This window comes from Thamnophis sirtalis, unplaced genomic scaffold (assembly GCF_051295495.1).
Source record: "Thamnophis sirtalis isolate CommonGarterSnake01/CBP01778 unplaced genomic scaffold, rThaSir2_p1.2 scaffold_4, whole genome shotgun sequence".
In the NCBI taxonomy this organism is placed as follows: Eukaryota; Metazoa; Chordata; class Lepidosauria; order Squamata; family Natricidae; genus Thamnophis; species Thamnophis sirtalis.
Genome location: NW_028261384.1, coordinates 102,507,872 through 102,523,600, shown reverse-complemented (window position 1 = coordinate 102,523,600; position 15,729 = coordinate 102,507,872). Strand labels below are relative to the sequence as shown.

General features: G+C 38.6%; 1 protein-coding gene across 4 annotated transcripts in view; it reads left to right on the top strand.

Moving 5' to 3' along the window:
* Window positions 1-248: 248 nt before the first annotated feature.
* FAM117A (family with sequence similarity 117 member A) overlaps window positions 249-15,729 on the top strand; it is a 37,060-nt gene continuing 21,579 nt past the window's right edge. For 2 of the 4 annotated variants that reach the window (XM_014075158.2, XM_014075149.2), the window contains exons 1-2: window positions 251-501; window positions 12,872-13,038. In XM_014075158.2, coding sequence (XP_013930633.2) covers window positions 258-501; window positions 12,872-13,038 — 411 coding nt within the window. In that variant the 5' untranslated portion in view covers window positions 251-257. Of the gene's footprint in view, window positions 502-12,871; window positions 13,039-15,729 lie in introns of all 4 variants that reach the window. The other 2 variants (XM_087713620.1, XM_014075165.2) reach the window with 2 other exon arrangements.

Below are 15,729 nucleotides of genomic sequence, written 5' to 3'. Positions count from 1 at the left end.
CACCCGTAAAACAAAGTGGAAAGGGGAGTATTGTGCTACTGAACAACGGAATCCAAGGTTTTCTTTTCTTTTCTTTTCTTTTTTCCCCCTAGGCTGCGTTTACTCCCCTCAAGACAGGAAACGCACCGGCAGTAGAAAAGGTGGAGTTATTCGCTGGCATGGACCGTGCGAGTCTTTGCCTAAATCCCACCTTGTCCAACTTTGTTGGCCAATGAGCGTCGGCGGTTGCGCGAAGCCACGCCTCTAGCGTGTAGAAAATGCCTCCCGTTCGGTTTTTCGTCCTGGGACCGAGTCGCCCGTCACGTAGTTGCGAGCGCCCCGTTCAGAGTGAAGGTGGAGGAGCTGTTCGGCTGATCGGCAATCCGCAAGCGGCTTTGGCTTTCTCAACCCGAGCGATGGCGGCGGGGACTTCCTCCTCCTGTTGGGTCGGGTTGCAGCCGCTCAAGTCCACCTTCCCTTTCCAGTTGCAGTCCCGGAGGAACGGAGATGGAGATCGGGCAGGTAACGGGAGGCGCGGGGGGTGGGGGGAAATCATAGGCCTAAGTATTGCTCAGAGAAGTACTTGGGTAGCTGAGAGAGAGGGGGGAAGGGGTTGGGGGTGTAGGGGAAGCACTGTGCAGGCATGCGTATATGTGCATAATGAGGCCGAAGAGAGTGGGTATACGGAAATAGGAAATAAATAGGAAATAAATTGTATAGTAATGAAGGGGGTCAGTAGGAGATTGGCATATTGAGAGGAAGGGTGGAGGGCAGGAGACAATCTGTTAAGGGGGGGGGGCGCAGAAGGGGAGTGTTATAAAGTTCAAGATGTCACTGATGGAGAAGACATTGGTGAGGCAGGTCTTGGACTGAATTTTGTGTCAAGCCCTTTGATGGAAATAGTCTAGAATTGAATAAGGAGTAAGCCCAGTTTACAGGTGACATAATGCAGAGAGATGTCGGGGAGTTTGAAAAGAGCTCTTAATGCCTCTTTCCCGTGATGCGAACAGGCCATAAAAGAAATGATAGATGGGATGCCTGAGAAACTTTATCAAAGGGGAGAAATTGTAGAAAGTGCCTGAATTGATCATATTCATTCACATAAGGGGGGGGGGGTTGGTCTTGAGGGAAAGCTTACTGAAAACCGGCGGGGGGGGGGAGGGGAGAGGCACACGCATTTGGAATCATCTATGTAAATGCAATATATATCCATGGTGAAGCAGGATGATGTATAATGTATTTTGGAGAAAGATGACTGCTGCTCGAAAAAAACTTCAGAAAAGAACAATTAAAATAAAGATGGAATGGAGAGTGGATAGAAAACTTTGCGTACCAGGAGCTTTAGAGAGTTTCTGTTGCAGACTTTAGATATATTGTACTATTGATTAGAAGTAATGGCTTGAAAAAGTATATATGGAAAGAAAATACAATGTCGGCTAAGAGTATAATACAGAAGAAATACCTGCATAATAGACTGAGATGTTACAGAATTATGGTGCTTTTCTTTTTTGTGAAAACTGGGAATTAATACATTTCTGCAAATTTCTGAAAGCAAGTGGGGTTAAGCAAGGTAGATGTAGAAAAGCCATGCTGAGATCAGTAAAAGAACTCTGGGGAGGGCTTATTACGACCGAGTAATACTCTGTCATGAAATGGAGAAACAAAACTTTGGAAAATGGTATGGAAGCGATGGGCACCAGATTTCTTTTAATGGAAAATCAACAATAATGACTGGAAAAGTCCAATTAATTGAGAGGGGGAGAACTTAATGATGGCATGATGGTATTACCCTTCATTGAAATATCTGGATATCTGGTATAGCTAAAGATTGCAGAGAATTTTACTAGGTGAGGTAAAATCATATTCATTTTCCCCTATCTTAGTTGCTCTGTTCTCATTTCACTGTAACAACACATTACTTCATTTGTTGTAGTTTTCTTCTAGGTATCAGTTTTACTGAGAATGTTGATTAGGTATTGGTTGCGCTTAACTGACTTTATTTGAGCTTAAGGAGGAAAAAGAGCTAAGCATCTACTGTATGTATATAGCTGATCATCAGAAAATCTCCAGTTTATGGATTAGACTGGAAAATTTTTAAAAAAATGTGGAAGAGATAATGGTAAACCATTTCTGTATTGCTGCTTGGGAAACGACATAGCATCTAGGTGTGGTAAGTGGAATTGAGCTTACTCTGAGGAGAAACTTCAATTTTTGCTCTATTACCAGAAATCTCATAAACACCATGTTAATTGTTTCTTCAGTTGATTTTAATATGTTCATTAAGGAAGAAGTTTTTTAAAAGTACATTTGCAACAATTAAAAAACCTGAAAGTAGCTGCATAGTGGTATAAGTGAATGACCAGTGGAAGTTAAGAAAGGAAGTGAAAGATTTGTTTGTCTATGGAATCTCAGCCTTCCAGTTCTCATCGTTTAAATTCTTTCTTCAGCTCTGGACATAACTACTACATTCACTTTATTCCCTTTCTTGACTGCAGTCCCTTGTCGAAGGAGGAGATGCCTAGCTTATCTTCTACAAATACCTTGAAGACTGAGTTTAAATTTGCCCTTGAGATTGCTTTGCTTAAATGATGAGGGTAGTCAAATACAGTATTTTAATATAAAGTAACTTAAAAAACCCTATAGCCAAATAAAACTTGTGGGTCTGTGCATAAGAATCTTCCAGAAATGCACTGAAGGGGGTGGGGTGGGGGAGGTAACTACCAAAGTCACAAAAATAGTTAATAGTTAGTCATATGAGATGCTAAGAACTATATGATTTCTAGTGATTGACATTGATAACTTTAAATCTATGGGCAGAGTAACAGAACTTTGTGCAGGAATGGATTTGCATGATTTATTTGCAAATTGCCTATGGTAGGTTCCATTTTGGGGGAAACAGAAAAATTGGAAGGTGAGTGTTGTGAGCAGTCCCCATAATTTCTGCTTATAAGTTGCTCTGCCATTTTTATCTCACCACCAGTAGGGTCTACTAAAAATCTAAAAAAGCCTGTGACTGCAGAAGAAACATCCATGCATTTTGCTTTCTCATGTAGCTTCATGGATGTGAAATGAGCTAGGACAGTGCAAAGCAACCTGCCTCCCTGGATCAGGCTTGAACATAAGTCCTTCTACTTTCTGATCAAGTTCTGGCATCTAGCCTTCTAAATTCTAGTTTCAGTTCAGCTTTGGAAATTGGCTAGGATGACTCTCTGCTGCTGCACCAGTTCAAGGTGTCTTCCTGCACCCCCCCCTCCTCCTCTCCATACACAGAATGATGTAAAAAAAGGTTAAAAAAGGAAGAGGAGGTTGAGAAGTTTAACTTTTGTTTTCAGGAGTACTTAGGCTTTGGTAACAATACAGAATAACTAGAAGCAGATATCTAGCCATCTGGAGAAGAAAAAATGATAGGGTCCTAAGAAAGGTAGGTGTTATTATAATTAGTATTGTCACCCCCTCCCCACGTACACACACTGTTACTACATTGCAGTCACAAAATACTGTCCATGAGGGAAAAAGTGAAGTGAGAGTGTATGTTGATTTGAAACCTTACAGGATTTTTAATTGGCTATTGTTATTGTGACTATAATATTGTGATGTATATTAGTTGTATTGCTTTGGTGTAATTTTAACTGCTGTTTAGTCTTTATTTGCTATTTTTATTGTGTTGAACTACAACCCAGTGGAAGGCATCCTAGAAATGACATGTTTCCCTCCTTCTCTTTTTGACAAACAGATTCATGTGTAATGTTTGTATCTCTTCCAGTACAAGAGGCTTGACCTGCAGATGACAGCATCTAGCTGACCTTAGCAGAGCTTGAAAAATATGTAGGGTAGGATTTAATTAATATTTGGATGGGAGACCACCAGGAAATCAGTTGTGGGGTAACCTGGGAAGCTAAAATAACATCCCAGAAGAAAGCACTATAAAACTAGTTATGTATTATTGCAAAAAAACAAAAAACAAAAACCAACCCTGCATAAACATACTTATGTCATCACCAAGAGTCAAATTTGACTTCAGGGAATATTTATCTCTTTATTTCTGAATGGTGATGATGGTGCTGCCACATCTCCTCCTCCTCTGCTCTAAACACTCCAATTTGTTAATCTGTTCTAAATAATTCTCTGGTAATTCTTTAGTTTAAATTTTTTTAAAAACCAATTAAAAAAGCAATGGTAGACACAAGCTATTATATATATTTAAAATATAAGTTTATTTTCATCCTATAATGTTTCTAGAGTCCAGGAGCTATAGTTTTAATTGTACTGTGAAATAAGTTCTTTGCACATTGCTTTCTCACCAGCCAACATCATTTATCTTATTTATTTTTGAGGTCTGTTTTCTGCCATAAATAGCACACAAGACTGAATTACAAATATCGAAGATAAAATGATCTTAATGCTGACATGAGAAGTTTTCCTACTCTCATTGTGCAGTTTTCAGCCTCACAAATGCATGTAGCCCTGTCCTTTGGCTGGGAGAAGGAAGTGCTGCTGGCTCCAGACGATTGGAAAGCTGAATCCTGTGAACTTGCCAGGTGCCTATCACCAGATGATAAATGCATCTTTTGCTGCCAACACTCACTCTCTTTTCCTATGCAGAAATCAAAACAGCAGAGTGCTGTATTTTGACCAGATTATATCAGCTTTGCTCTGTTAAGATTCAGTTGCCATTTAATCATAACATTGCTACCTTACTTACCTTAGATGATGCAGCATCCTTCCTTTCAACTGACATTTCATTATAGGTGAAGGGTTGATTTAAGTTATTACATTGCTGATATTTCTTCACAGATGGTTGATGAATATTCTTTTGTACAGTTACAGCGTTATGCTCAGGATAATATTTGTGCCTTCACTGTGGTTTGCTTCATGAAGAGGATAATTATAAATGTGTGGTAAGGGCAATTGTGAAGATTTGTTCCCTTTGATACATGGCATGGGAGGAACTTGTGTTCCTATTCATCTGGGTTCTTTGCAGTACAAGATAGACTTTAATGGTAGGAAGTGTGTAGGTAACAGAGTTGAAAGAATTAGTTTGAGTTAAATGCTATTTTAAATGAAGAGTTTTTCTTCCACATGGGGGATTAGTGCAGCATAGTGTAGATGCTAACTCCAATTTACATGCACAAATAACATACAGTGACTAAAAAAAGAACTGAGCGAGATCTGCTATCTTGAGATGCTACTTTCATACGTTGCCCGATTTCTGTTAAAGCTGTGTTTTTTTCACCTGAAAAACTCACCTGCCAAACATGTATTTTGATCTCTTATCTGAAGAACTTATAATAAATCCCCTAGACAGCATTACTATGTTTTGTCACATTAGCATAGTTATCTAAATTTGCATAACATATTTAACCATAAAATAACTTTAATCACTGGCTTCACAGAACACTGATTGCTCCTAGTTAGGTAACCTTGTTTTAGCCTATGTGTTATAATGTGTTGTCCTTTCAGTCCTTTATATGGAGAGCAAGGCTGCTTTCTTACCTTATAGATATCAAATGGAAGATAATTGCATAGGCACCTGGTGGTGGTAATTGCATGTTGCTGATGCTTTTGGATTCTGAGAAGCAAAACAGGCACACAATGGTGCTTAAGGAACCAATAAGGTTGCATGCTTAGCTTTTGGTACATCATCATGTTATAGTTAACGAAGACTTTATTTTCAGCGAGCAACTTGTTTTCCTGCCAGATTGAAAAATACATCATTTAAATTGACTAAAACTGGGATTGTGCAAGATGCCAGCTAATTCTTTCTACGAACTGTGAAAGCCACAAAAGCTTAACGGAGTGACTTTGGGCCAGTTACACACTCACATCTCAACCCACCTCACAGGGATGTTGTTGTTGTGGGAAAAATAGAAGAAGGGAGATGTGTTGGATATGTTCCCCAGCTTATTTATTAAAAAATAAATGCAGGATGCAAATAAATAATAGATAAACATCAATGGTTAGGATTTGCCACAATCTTTTCTGGTTCTAACACATGATCTGCTTACTCCAGAAAAGATCTCACCATGACCGCAGGGAAGAACTTTCAAACCCTAGGATGGATAATGGGTTGTGTGCGAGGGGGGGGGGAGTGGTTCCTCAATCTTGGGGAGTTCCTTGCTCTGTTGCCTCTTTAAACCTCATAGTTTTTGTATTGTTTTTATTTGCTGCCCTTCCTCTTCACTGACATCCTGCATTCCTGAGAGCAAAATAATGGAAATTCTGGGTGGACTGTTACATGGCCATTTTCACAATTTATGAAAAAGCAAAAATTAATATTTCTTGCCTTCCAATACATTTAAGAAAATAGGTTATGGAATAGAATGAACTCTAGAATTAAAGAACTCAGCAAGTCATTGGCAGCAGTTTAACCAAGACAGAGGAGGATTTCTACCACACTCCCTGGTTACAGCTTAGCTAGTCTATTCTTCAGGAACTTGCTGTGAAGCAGGGAGATGATTCATCGGGCCATAGCTGGGGATTTTTCATTGGAAACTCTGCCAAATAGTTCCCTTGCTGCCTGGGTGCTGCTTGCTTGGAGAGAAACCTTTTGCTTTGGTTTGGAAAGTATAAGGCAGGTTGGCTCATTTGGTGGAGGTGGAGGGGCTGATAAATGGTGCCGACTGGGTGTAGTCTTGGCAACATGAAAATGTTTCAATGCTGAAGGACAAAATTCCACTCTGCATCAGTGTGGGTAGGTAATACAGAGTGAAGCTAATGGAATGGAGGCTTATATTGCAAACAAATATTTAACTATTCTCTTGTCATTAACAAAGAAGTTTTAAGGCAAAAAAAAAATGGTTCTGCAATTTAAGCTGGACTATTCTTGTGCTCGTGGATGTAATAGAAGTATAGGTAATAGGACTTACATATCACTAGAATAAAGAGACCAGATTTAGGAATAGAAATAGTAGTTCTATTCACAATTAACTGGCTACTGCATTTTCGTCTACTCATGCAAAGGCTTGTTATTTCTTGGCCGTTCTGAAATAAACCTGATCCCCCTCTGAGCTTCCACTATGTTCCCTGCCCCTTCCTAACTTTGGCTGCTGCTCATGTTTTTCCTAGTGCAGTTGTAGAGCTTGTCAGCAGCTAATCTGGTAGTATTCTTAGTGTTCTCCTTCAGCGTTCCCCAACAGACTCCTGGCCCTTTTGTACAGTTCATCTCCTCCTTTTTCAGAGTCTTCAACTGCTTGGCAGCTGACCAGCATATGGGAGAGGTGAATGGTGCAATTTTCTATACTGATGACTTCCATCAGGTAGGAGGCAGTAAGCCTGAGGTTCCCCTCCTGCTGTGTGCTGTGGGGTTTTCGGCTACCCAGCTTAGGAAGTCGGTTGTGCCAAGGGGAGCTTATGTTAGCTAGTACTTGCAATGCCCTCTTACAATATCCTATGGGTTTCTCCTTGGTTCTCTTCTGAGCCTTTTCCTGTCATACAGAAAAGGTTTGAGAGAGGCTTCAAAGCAGAGGAGAGCAGTATGGGCATTTTGTTTTGATCTTAGAAAGGAGATGACCATGGTAGAGCGTCTTTGAGAGTGTGCTTCATTTTGTCAAAACAAAATGTTCTTTAAAAAAATGTTTTTTCTAGCCCTAACATAGCCTTAATTTCACCTTCAGAGCAACTCCCTGTGCATTTGGACTGAGGGAGAGCAGCAGGCCCAGGTCTACTGGTGAATTTCCATAGCTGACTATGGATTTGGACCTCAATTTCAGTGGCCCTAGTCCAGCATCATAATCACTACATTGTGCTGACTCTGTTAGCAATCTTTCTGGGCTGTTCCTGCATTGTAATGCATCACGGTTCTAAAAGATACCTGTAAACTTGACCTTGGAACTGCAACAGATTCTGGAAGCTAAAAGAAACTTGGAAATGTACTGCAGAAAAAAAATAGAAGTTTTGTAGATTCCAGTATAAGTCGTAAGTCTTCAGTTGATGTTTTTAATCCTATTTTATAGCTCAAACATGAGCTCTTATGGTAGCTGTTTTATCCTGCTTAATGGTTAAAAAGCGGGGTTTTAGTGTGTGGCTTGTAGTTTCATACATTATGAAACTATGTAGGAGAACCATTTGCCCTTTCGTATACTATACTTGGCAGCAGTTTCCCTTAGATTGCTAATACCTATGGTTGTTTATGTATTAGTGCTTGTGATCTGCTTAATATAGTTTTACTGAAACCATTTATACTGCTGCCTGTTTTATGACTAGTGGTTGGTTGTTATAATACTTGCATCTTTTTTGTGATGATCATGATTATAACACTTCAGAATTGCAAGCCACAGTTATCTGAAGGTAGACCACAAATAATTAGCATTGTCAGATTATCCAAAAGTTGCAGATGGTATAGATGGAAAACATATTCAGCAGCTTTTACTACTTCTTATGGATGTTACTAATGGACTTTATGAAGATGATTTCATTTGAGTGCAATTTATCTAATATATTTTACATGTTATATAAGATATTATCTGAACTCAAATGTTCCATTACTTCGAGTCTCTTTCTTGTATCAGCTTTGTTGTGAATATTTGCAAAAGCATCAGTTCCTTCATGTTTTAGTTTCCCCTGTTAGACAGGAAAGTATTTTTATCTTAAAACAATTGATTATAAATTCCTAGGCTCCAAAACTGAGTTTATACGTTGTGCCAAGAATTCTGGAAGATTTAACCATGATGTATTGAACATTACTTACCTAGTAGGGTTCTGCCAACATGTTGAGCCAAAAATAAACACACAAATTGTACAAAGACAATTTCTTTTCAACGGGGAGACGAAACTGAATGAAAGAGACAAACTTCAATATTTGCTGTGCTAGCAAGATAAGTAGGGCAGAAGTGAAATATATTGGTAGTTGCAACTTAGGACTACAATTAGGCCTGGAATTTCTTTCACTAAGTGATGCTATTGTAAAGCACAATACAACACCACATGATCACAATCCCGGCAGTCCCAGTTGGTATTATAACTCTAGACATGCCACATGTCTGGAGGTGGTTAAATGGGAAGCAGAGTGAATCCTAGATAAGGAGCGTGAGAGTGCTGCGAGGGGATGCGGAAGGGGAATCCCTGGGAAGTCCAGTCAAGTTTGCACACAAATTGGGGTACTGCAGAGTGGTACAAGTTTGAGGATGTTAGTGAAAAAGGATGTGGGGGTGGGTGAGTGGGGCTGTAGGCACAAGGAGGCTAGGGAAAAAGAATCTAGGATGCTTACGTGCATTCTTGCAAGTGGAGGAAGGCTAGAGAAAGACTACACTATGACTCCGGGTCCATGCTGCCTAGCCTGGCCTATATATTTCTATGCCCACATGAGATCATCTTATGAGGAAAACACCATGCATGACCTGTGGAAGAAAACCTCAAATAGCCAGCAGTTGCCTGGTAGAGGGCCAGGCTGGACAAGCTTGATTAGCAATGGGAAAACGATGATGAATTTAAGGTATCAGGGACTGTTAGGTGGATAGGGAGAATTGTAACATCCCTGCAGACAGGCTGTTAAGGGCACAAATTTTGATCTGGTGATTGCGGGGATGGTGCAATGGCCATAACTTCAGGGACTGGTCATAAGTCTCTTTGTTTGGTGCCACTGTAATTTGAAACCCTGAATGAATGAATGGTTGTAAGTGGAGAACTACCGTAGAAATAAATGTAGGAACAGCTTCTGTCTAGAGAGGTTTCATATGTGTGATTAGTCTACAGAATTTCAGCTACATTCTGTCGCTCTGATCCTCTCGCGTATCCTGAAGTCACAGAAGCTGGAAAGCAGTTATTGCCAATGTTACTAAGAGTAGGTGCAGTGAAATAGTTGGGGAAGATGGGGCACATCTTTTTCACTCTCTTATGCTAATAATTTCCACAAGCATGTAAAATAAAATAAGGGAATGGAGAAAGAAGTCCCATATGGAGAAATAGATGTAAGGCAGCTACCAGACTGGTAGGTTGAGATAATAATAGTTTTTACTATCAAAATGTTCTTCTGCCTTGACTCCCTACATTTTCGACACAGCCCTGATTGGAGATGCTTAACTGGCATACAGAACTTGGACTAATCCCAGAGAGTGCAGCCAGGTGGGGCTGGTCTGATCCTAGCCTAGTGGACTAAATTGATAATGGAGCAGCCCTGTAAACAGGACACTCCACCCTGCCACTACTTTTCTCACAAGCCATCTTTTTTCTTGAAGTAGGCATTGTTTTGCAGCCTCGGGTGTATTTTTAGGTAGTGATGATTTAATTGGGACAGGAAAGCGCTTCAGATCAGCTGCGGATCTGTTATCTTTCCAGTTCTGCTAGCAGTGTGCAGCCCCTATTTCCCAGATATCTACCACAAGCAGTTCCAATCATTGACTTCTTTGTCAGCCCTAAGCTACTGAGAAGAGGAACTGTAGATTTCTTCACTATGAAGAAAGATTGCCTTTGGGTCAGAATTTTTAGGTTGAAGAAGGAATGCTAGAAGCAAGCTTTATATTCAGGCATATCCTACTGAAGTTGAATGCATGTGCCTCAAATAGACCCTGATGTGAGGTCAACAGCCAGTCAGAGGAGGCCTTAAATAGCTGCTGAACTGTTGTGAGTCGAGCTCTGAATAGGAGCTGCCAGAGATCTTCTTGGCAGCAGACCAGGAGATCCCTGCTTTACTTAAGAGTGCATATTAATTTATGTGTAAATGAAAAGCAAACAAACTCCTGCCTGGGGCTTTAGTTGGCATTTTTTCCTACTTAAATGCAGTAGCTGGGAGCCAGGAAATCTTGGCTTTACAGGTCCCTTATCAGAATCAGTGGATGTCTTTGTGCAGATTTCCCTTCCTTAGGACATAGTTCATAATGGCCCATGTTAAGTGAAAGCAGAAGGCTGCAAGTTTTACTGATAGATGGATGAAGGCTTGTTAAGCACTAATATAATTCATAAAATTAATGCAAAGAGGTTAACTCAGGAGGCAAACAGCTTTTTGAAAACAATTTGTCCTCGTAATTCATACTGGTGTCAGCTTTTTGCTAATATACGTTAAATATTATATTGTCATAAATTTGAGGAGATTCAAAATGAAATAGAATGGAAAACCAAACCAAAAAAATAAAAATAACCCTGGTTCTTTCCAAGAAGGCTTTTAGATATAGGGTGAGAAAAAGTGTGTATTGTGAAGATGAAAGCATTCTCTTCTCAGGACAAGAAAATGATAGGCATACAATATTGTGTAGATGGGCAATGCTACTAACATTTTTATTTTCAGAACTATGTGTTATTTTTGTTTGAAATATTTAGAGAAGGGTGAATTTCTTAGAGTGATAATTCTGTACCATATAGAAAGCTGTAGGTTTCCTTTTGTATTTTTCCTAAATAATGGTTGGGATAGCCAGATTTCCTATAGGTTCTTGCATCTTACTTCAACTTTCCCCAATTCTTCATCCTTTGGGATTAGAATGGAATAGAGAAGAATAATAGACTTGTAAGGGATTTTGAAGGTCTTCTGGTCCAACCCCCTGTTCAAGCAAGAAACTACATTTCAAAGAAACAGTTGTCCAATTGCTTGTTAAAAATCTCCAGGAGCATCCACAATTTCTGAAGGCAAACCATTCCACTGATTAATTGTCCTCACTGTCAGAAAATTTCTCATTATTTTTAGGTTGGATCTTTTCTTCATAGGTTTTGTCCATTTCTTCTTTTCCTGCCTTCAGGTGCTTGTAATTATAATTACTGATTCAAGAAAAAGTGAGTTATAGTCTTTGCACAGCTGCAAGTCTCATATCAGGAAAGATAGCTGAGAAATTCTTTAGCTTCTATAAAAATGTTGATGTCTCTAGAGGGAACTGGATTATTTTGCTGTGCATGACTGGTGATACATGTGGCCATAGACTATGGTTCTACGAACAATGTATAAAATGGTCTTCCACTGATATTACTAGGGAAATAGTAATATTTTTTGAAAAATGTCTAAAGTTACTAGGTTTTGCAAAACAGTAATAAGGGAGGAGAGATAATCAGCAGGCCCAGCCTAAAAATAAGGGAGGAAATTGCATTCTTGTTGACTAGAGAAGCAGTTGGGAAATGAATATATTTAGATGCAATTAGATTTCTATCCCAAGGGCTGAGTGTTACCACAACTTGTCTCATATTTCATCTTTACTCCTCTGGGGAAGATTCAACAGAGAGAAGGCATGAGTTGCCCAAGGCCACCGGGTAAGCTAATTTATTGATCGCTTCATACTCCAAGTCTTGAATTTGGATTGCTGGGCTGAGGAAAATTTATTTGAATTATTTTACTTGTTTAACCCTTTACATAGACTTCATTTTCAGCTTTTTGTCTCTGCTTGCTGTTGATCCGCGTTTTGAAAGGTAGCAATTTATATTGATTTACCTAGGTCTGCAAAAAGGGAAAAATGCTGCTGGCTGTTTATGCTAAGACATTTTTTGTTCTTTGTCTTCTCACCCCACTATTAGGTTGTTGCTTTTTAAACATTTTTTTAAAAAATGTTGTTTGTGTCTTTCCATAAAACTAAGGCTTGGAGCTTACGATGTTCGATTAAAGCCATTTGGTTGTAAAAAAAATTAGTAAAATCAATTTAAAAAAAATAATCAGCTAATACTGTGTCACTTGTTGCAGAAGAACCATTTTTTTAAGCATGCCTCTAAAATGTGCGGCAACCACTTTGGTTCTAAGTGTTGTCTGTGTTTTTTCACCACCCATATCACATGGTGCTGGGGCATTTGCAACAGTGGTCTAAAGTGTGGGATGGAAAACTATTTATGACAGTGTAGGAAGCCTCAAGGTCTAGAATAATATTTGAGAGTAGATGTGAGAAGCAATGTGGAAGCAGTTGTTGAAAAACACTTGGACAGAAGTGGTGCTTGCTTGCATTTTGTAGCAAATCCATTCATTCTTTTTTTCTTCTTTTTTGTTCTCTAGCTAGTGTTCCGTGGGCTGCTGGTTCTGAAAGGACTTCCCGGAACAGACCTCCAAGAGCACAGCATACTTCATCGTTAGATACCATCCTTGACTCATACCTTATGGGCCAGTGGCCTCGAGATGCCGAAGGACTTCCCCTGTCACACATGAGTGACAAATCTACTCAGGTACTGGGTCTATCCTTCAGCTTAAAGAAGGATCAATAGATAGCAAAAAAAAGTGAAGAATTGGAAATCAAGAAAGATAAATATTGTATGTCATTAAATTTGCTATCTAATTCGGCTCCTTAAAAATCAGGTGATCATTATGTGTTTCAATGTAGACTTTCAATCAGAATGTCACATTTTAAATGAAAAGGCTCAAAGGAAGAGAGGTTGCAAATTGAAAAATCAACCTTTTGACCTTGTATGTTTAACCCTTCTATTTGTCCCTAATTTAAACACATCTCTTCAGTAGTTTCCAAATCCAGTACAATTCTATCTCCAGTCAGACTATGTCCCACCTAGCCAAACACATGCAGTGCCAAGTTTAGGAGATGTTTTCCTTCATCTCCTAGTGATGATTGTCCCTGGTCATTGTTTGAGTTCCTAGTATTCAGCTCTGCAGTATGTGTTACACAACTACAGAAGTGTGGTTTCTGGCATGGGCTAGGTGTCCCAGGAACCCTAAGTTTTATGAGAAATGAGAAATAAACATTGACAAATGACATGAGAAAAAAATATTGTAATCTACATGGCTAAAATTGTAAAGACATGCTTTGTAGAAAGTATGAAATCTAAAACAATATAATTGCTCAGTACTTACGATTCTTTGCCTAATTTTGATAACATATTTCCTGTCTTCCTTAAGAGCAGTATCTTTTGCAACAAAAGCAAGAATTTATGGGACCTTCAAAAATAGATTATGAACTAGAACCGGCTTTATTATATATTATTTCTCAAATAAAATCAAGCCATAAAAGTTTGTACCATATCAAATTATTTACAATATCTTTAATATTTTACAATGAACTATATAATAATTAGATTAGTAGGCAAAGCAAATCAAATTGTTAACCACCCTCAATTTTTCAGAGTAGGGTTAGCAAACTTATTTAACCCTAGGTTCCTTTTTTTTTTTTTTTTTTTGCAACTATTTGGAGCTATTTTTGTTGCCTATCACTAAAAAAAAGTAGCATGCTGTTTTGCATTTTGAGATAGGAAACAAACAGAAATAGTAATGAATGCCTTGAAACATATTTCATTAATTATTATTTTTTTAAAATGAAAAAAACACATCAAGCCACTCCCCCGGTGTCCCTCAGAATCCTAGGAAGAAAAACTCTAAATATTTCATTATTTTACAAAACTATTTTCCTTGTTGGGACCCACTGGCCTCTTGTCACCAAAAGATCACCTATTCGTGGTAAACTAAAGTATATTTACTACTGTGGCTGAACTTAAGTATTTTCTTATGCTGAGGCCAAAGATTATGCATCTGATCGTTGAATGTGTCCTGTGCCCAAGTGTTAAGATAATTGTTTCCACTCCAAAAAAATCCATGTCAGTATTCTATTATGTATTATGATATACTTGTGAAACTATCGTGAATCAGGATATGAAAGCAAGAAAATTGTCACTCCATGTCCGCCGAAAAGATACCATAGACATGTAAAATGATAATTATGCTATATACGCTTTTCTGCATGGTTCTCACCCTCTGGAACATTGTCCCATTGGAGATGAACCGCCCCCCCCTCCACCGTCTTGGTCTTCCATAAGAGCCTCAAGACCTGGCTCTGCCAGTGTGCCTGGTGCTCCAATGGTCATTCGTTCCATGTTGGAGATGATTCGTGGACTAGGAAGAAGATCCCATTTCCACCCCATTGTTTTCTGATTTTTAATTTACCTAATTTTGGTTAATTTAATATTTAATGTTTAAATGTTTATATTTCTGTTTTATGAAGTTTGTAAGCTGCCCAGAGTCATCGTTAGTGGTATGGCTGACATACAAATTTCATAAATGAATACATTTAACAAACAAAAATGTGCAAAATGGTTTATTTTCATCAAATTCTCCCTTTATAGGATATATGATAAATGAAGCCACTTTTGTATGGTGATCAGCTGCAACTAGGAATTATTATAATCAGTTTTTAAAAATTAGGTAGAGATAGTTGGATTATTAGTTAGCTTTGGTGAGCTGTAGTCATGGCTACAAGTCTTTGTTCCAAATCCACTGGGTTTTAACTTTTATAGTTTCCAGATAGCATTGCCACATCTGATTGGGGATTTTTGAAATTGAAATTGAGCACCGTTACAAGGCACCAGAATGTTATTTATTTATGAATACATTTTGCTCAACTATAGATGGCTAACATCTAAACAAAATACTCATAAAGAATAATTTCTGTTACATTACAATAATGACATAAAACAAGTAACTATGCTTCATCTGGACATTCTTTTCTAAGATCTTTGTTGCTTTACAAAAAATGAAAATGTAGGGAGGCCTAATACAGACTTCATGGGGCAAAATAACTCCATAAAGAGGTCAGCTGTGATGGGCTGTTTCTGGGTCCATCTGCACCTTGGTCTGCCAAGAAGATATTCAGTGTCTACCTTTATGGATGGATCTAACAGGATGAATCTTCTGGAATCCATGACATGGCCTGGAACTAAGTTATGTAACGATCAATAGTTCAAATGAAGTTTCAACCTTCTTCATATATAATAAATATTTTCCTTATGAGCAAAATAATGGTTTGACTGCCTGCATAAATACACTCGCACAATGAATTATAACAAGAAGGTTCCCACCATCTGTAAGATTCCTTTCTCTGCATATTTCACAGGTGCCATGTGTAGCTTGCTATCTAT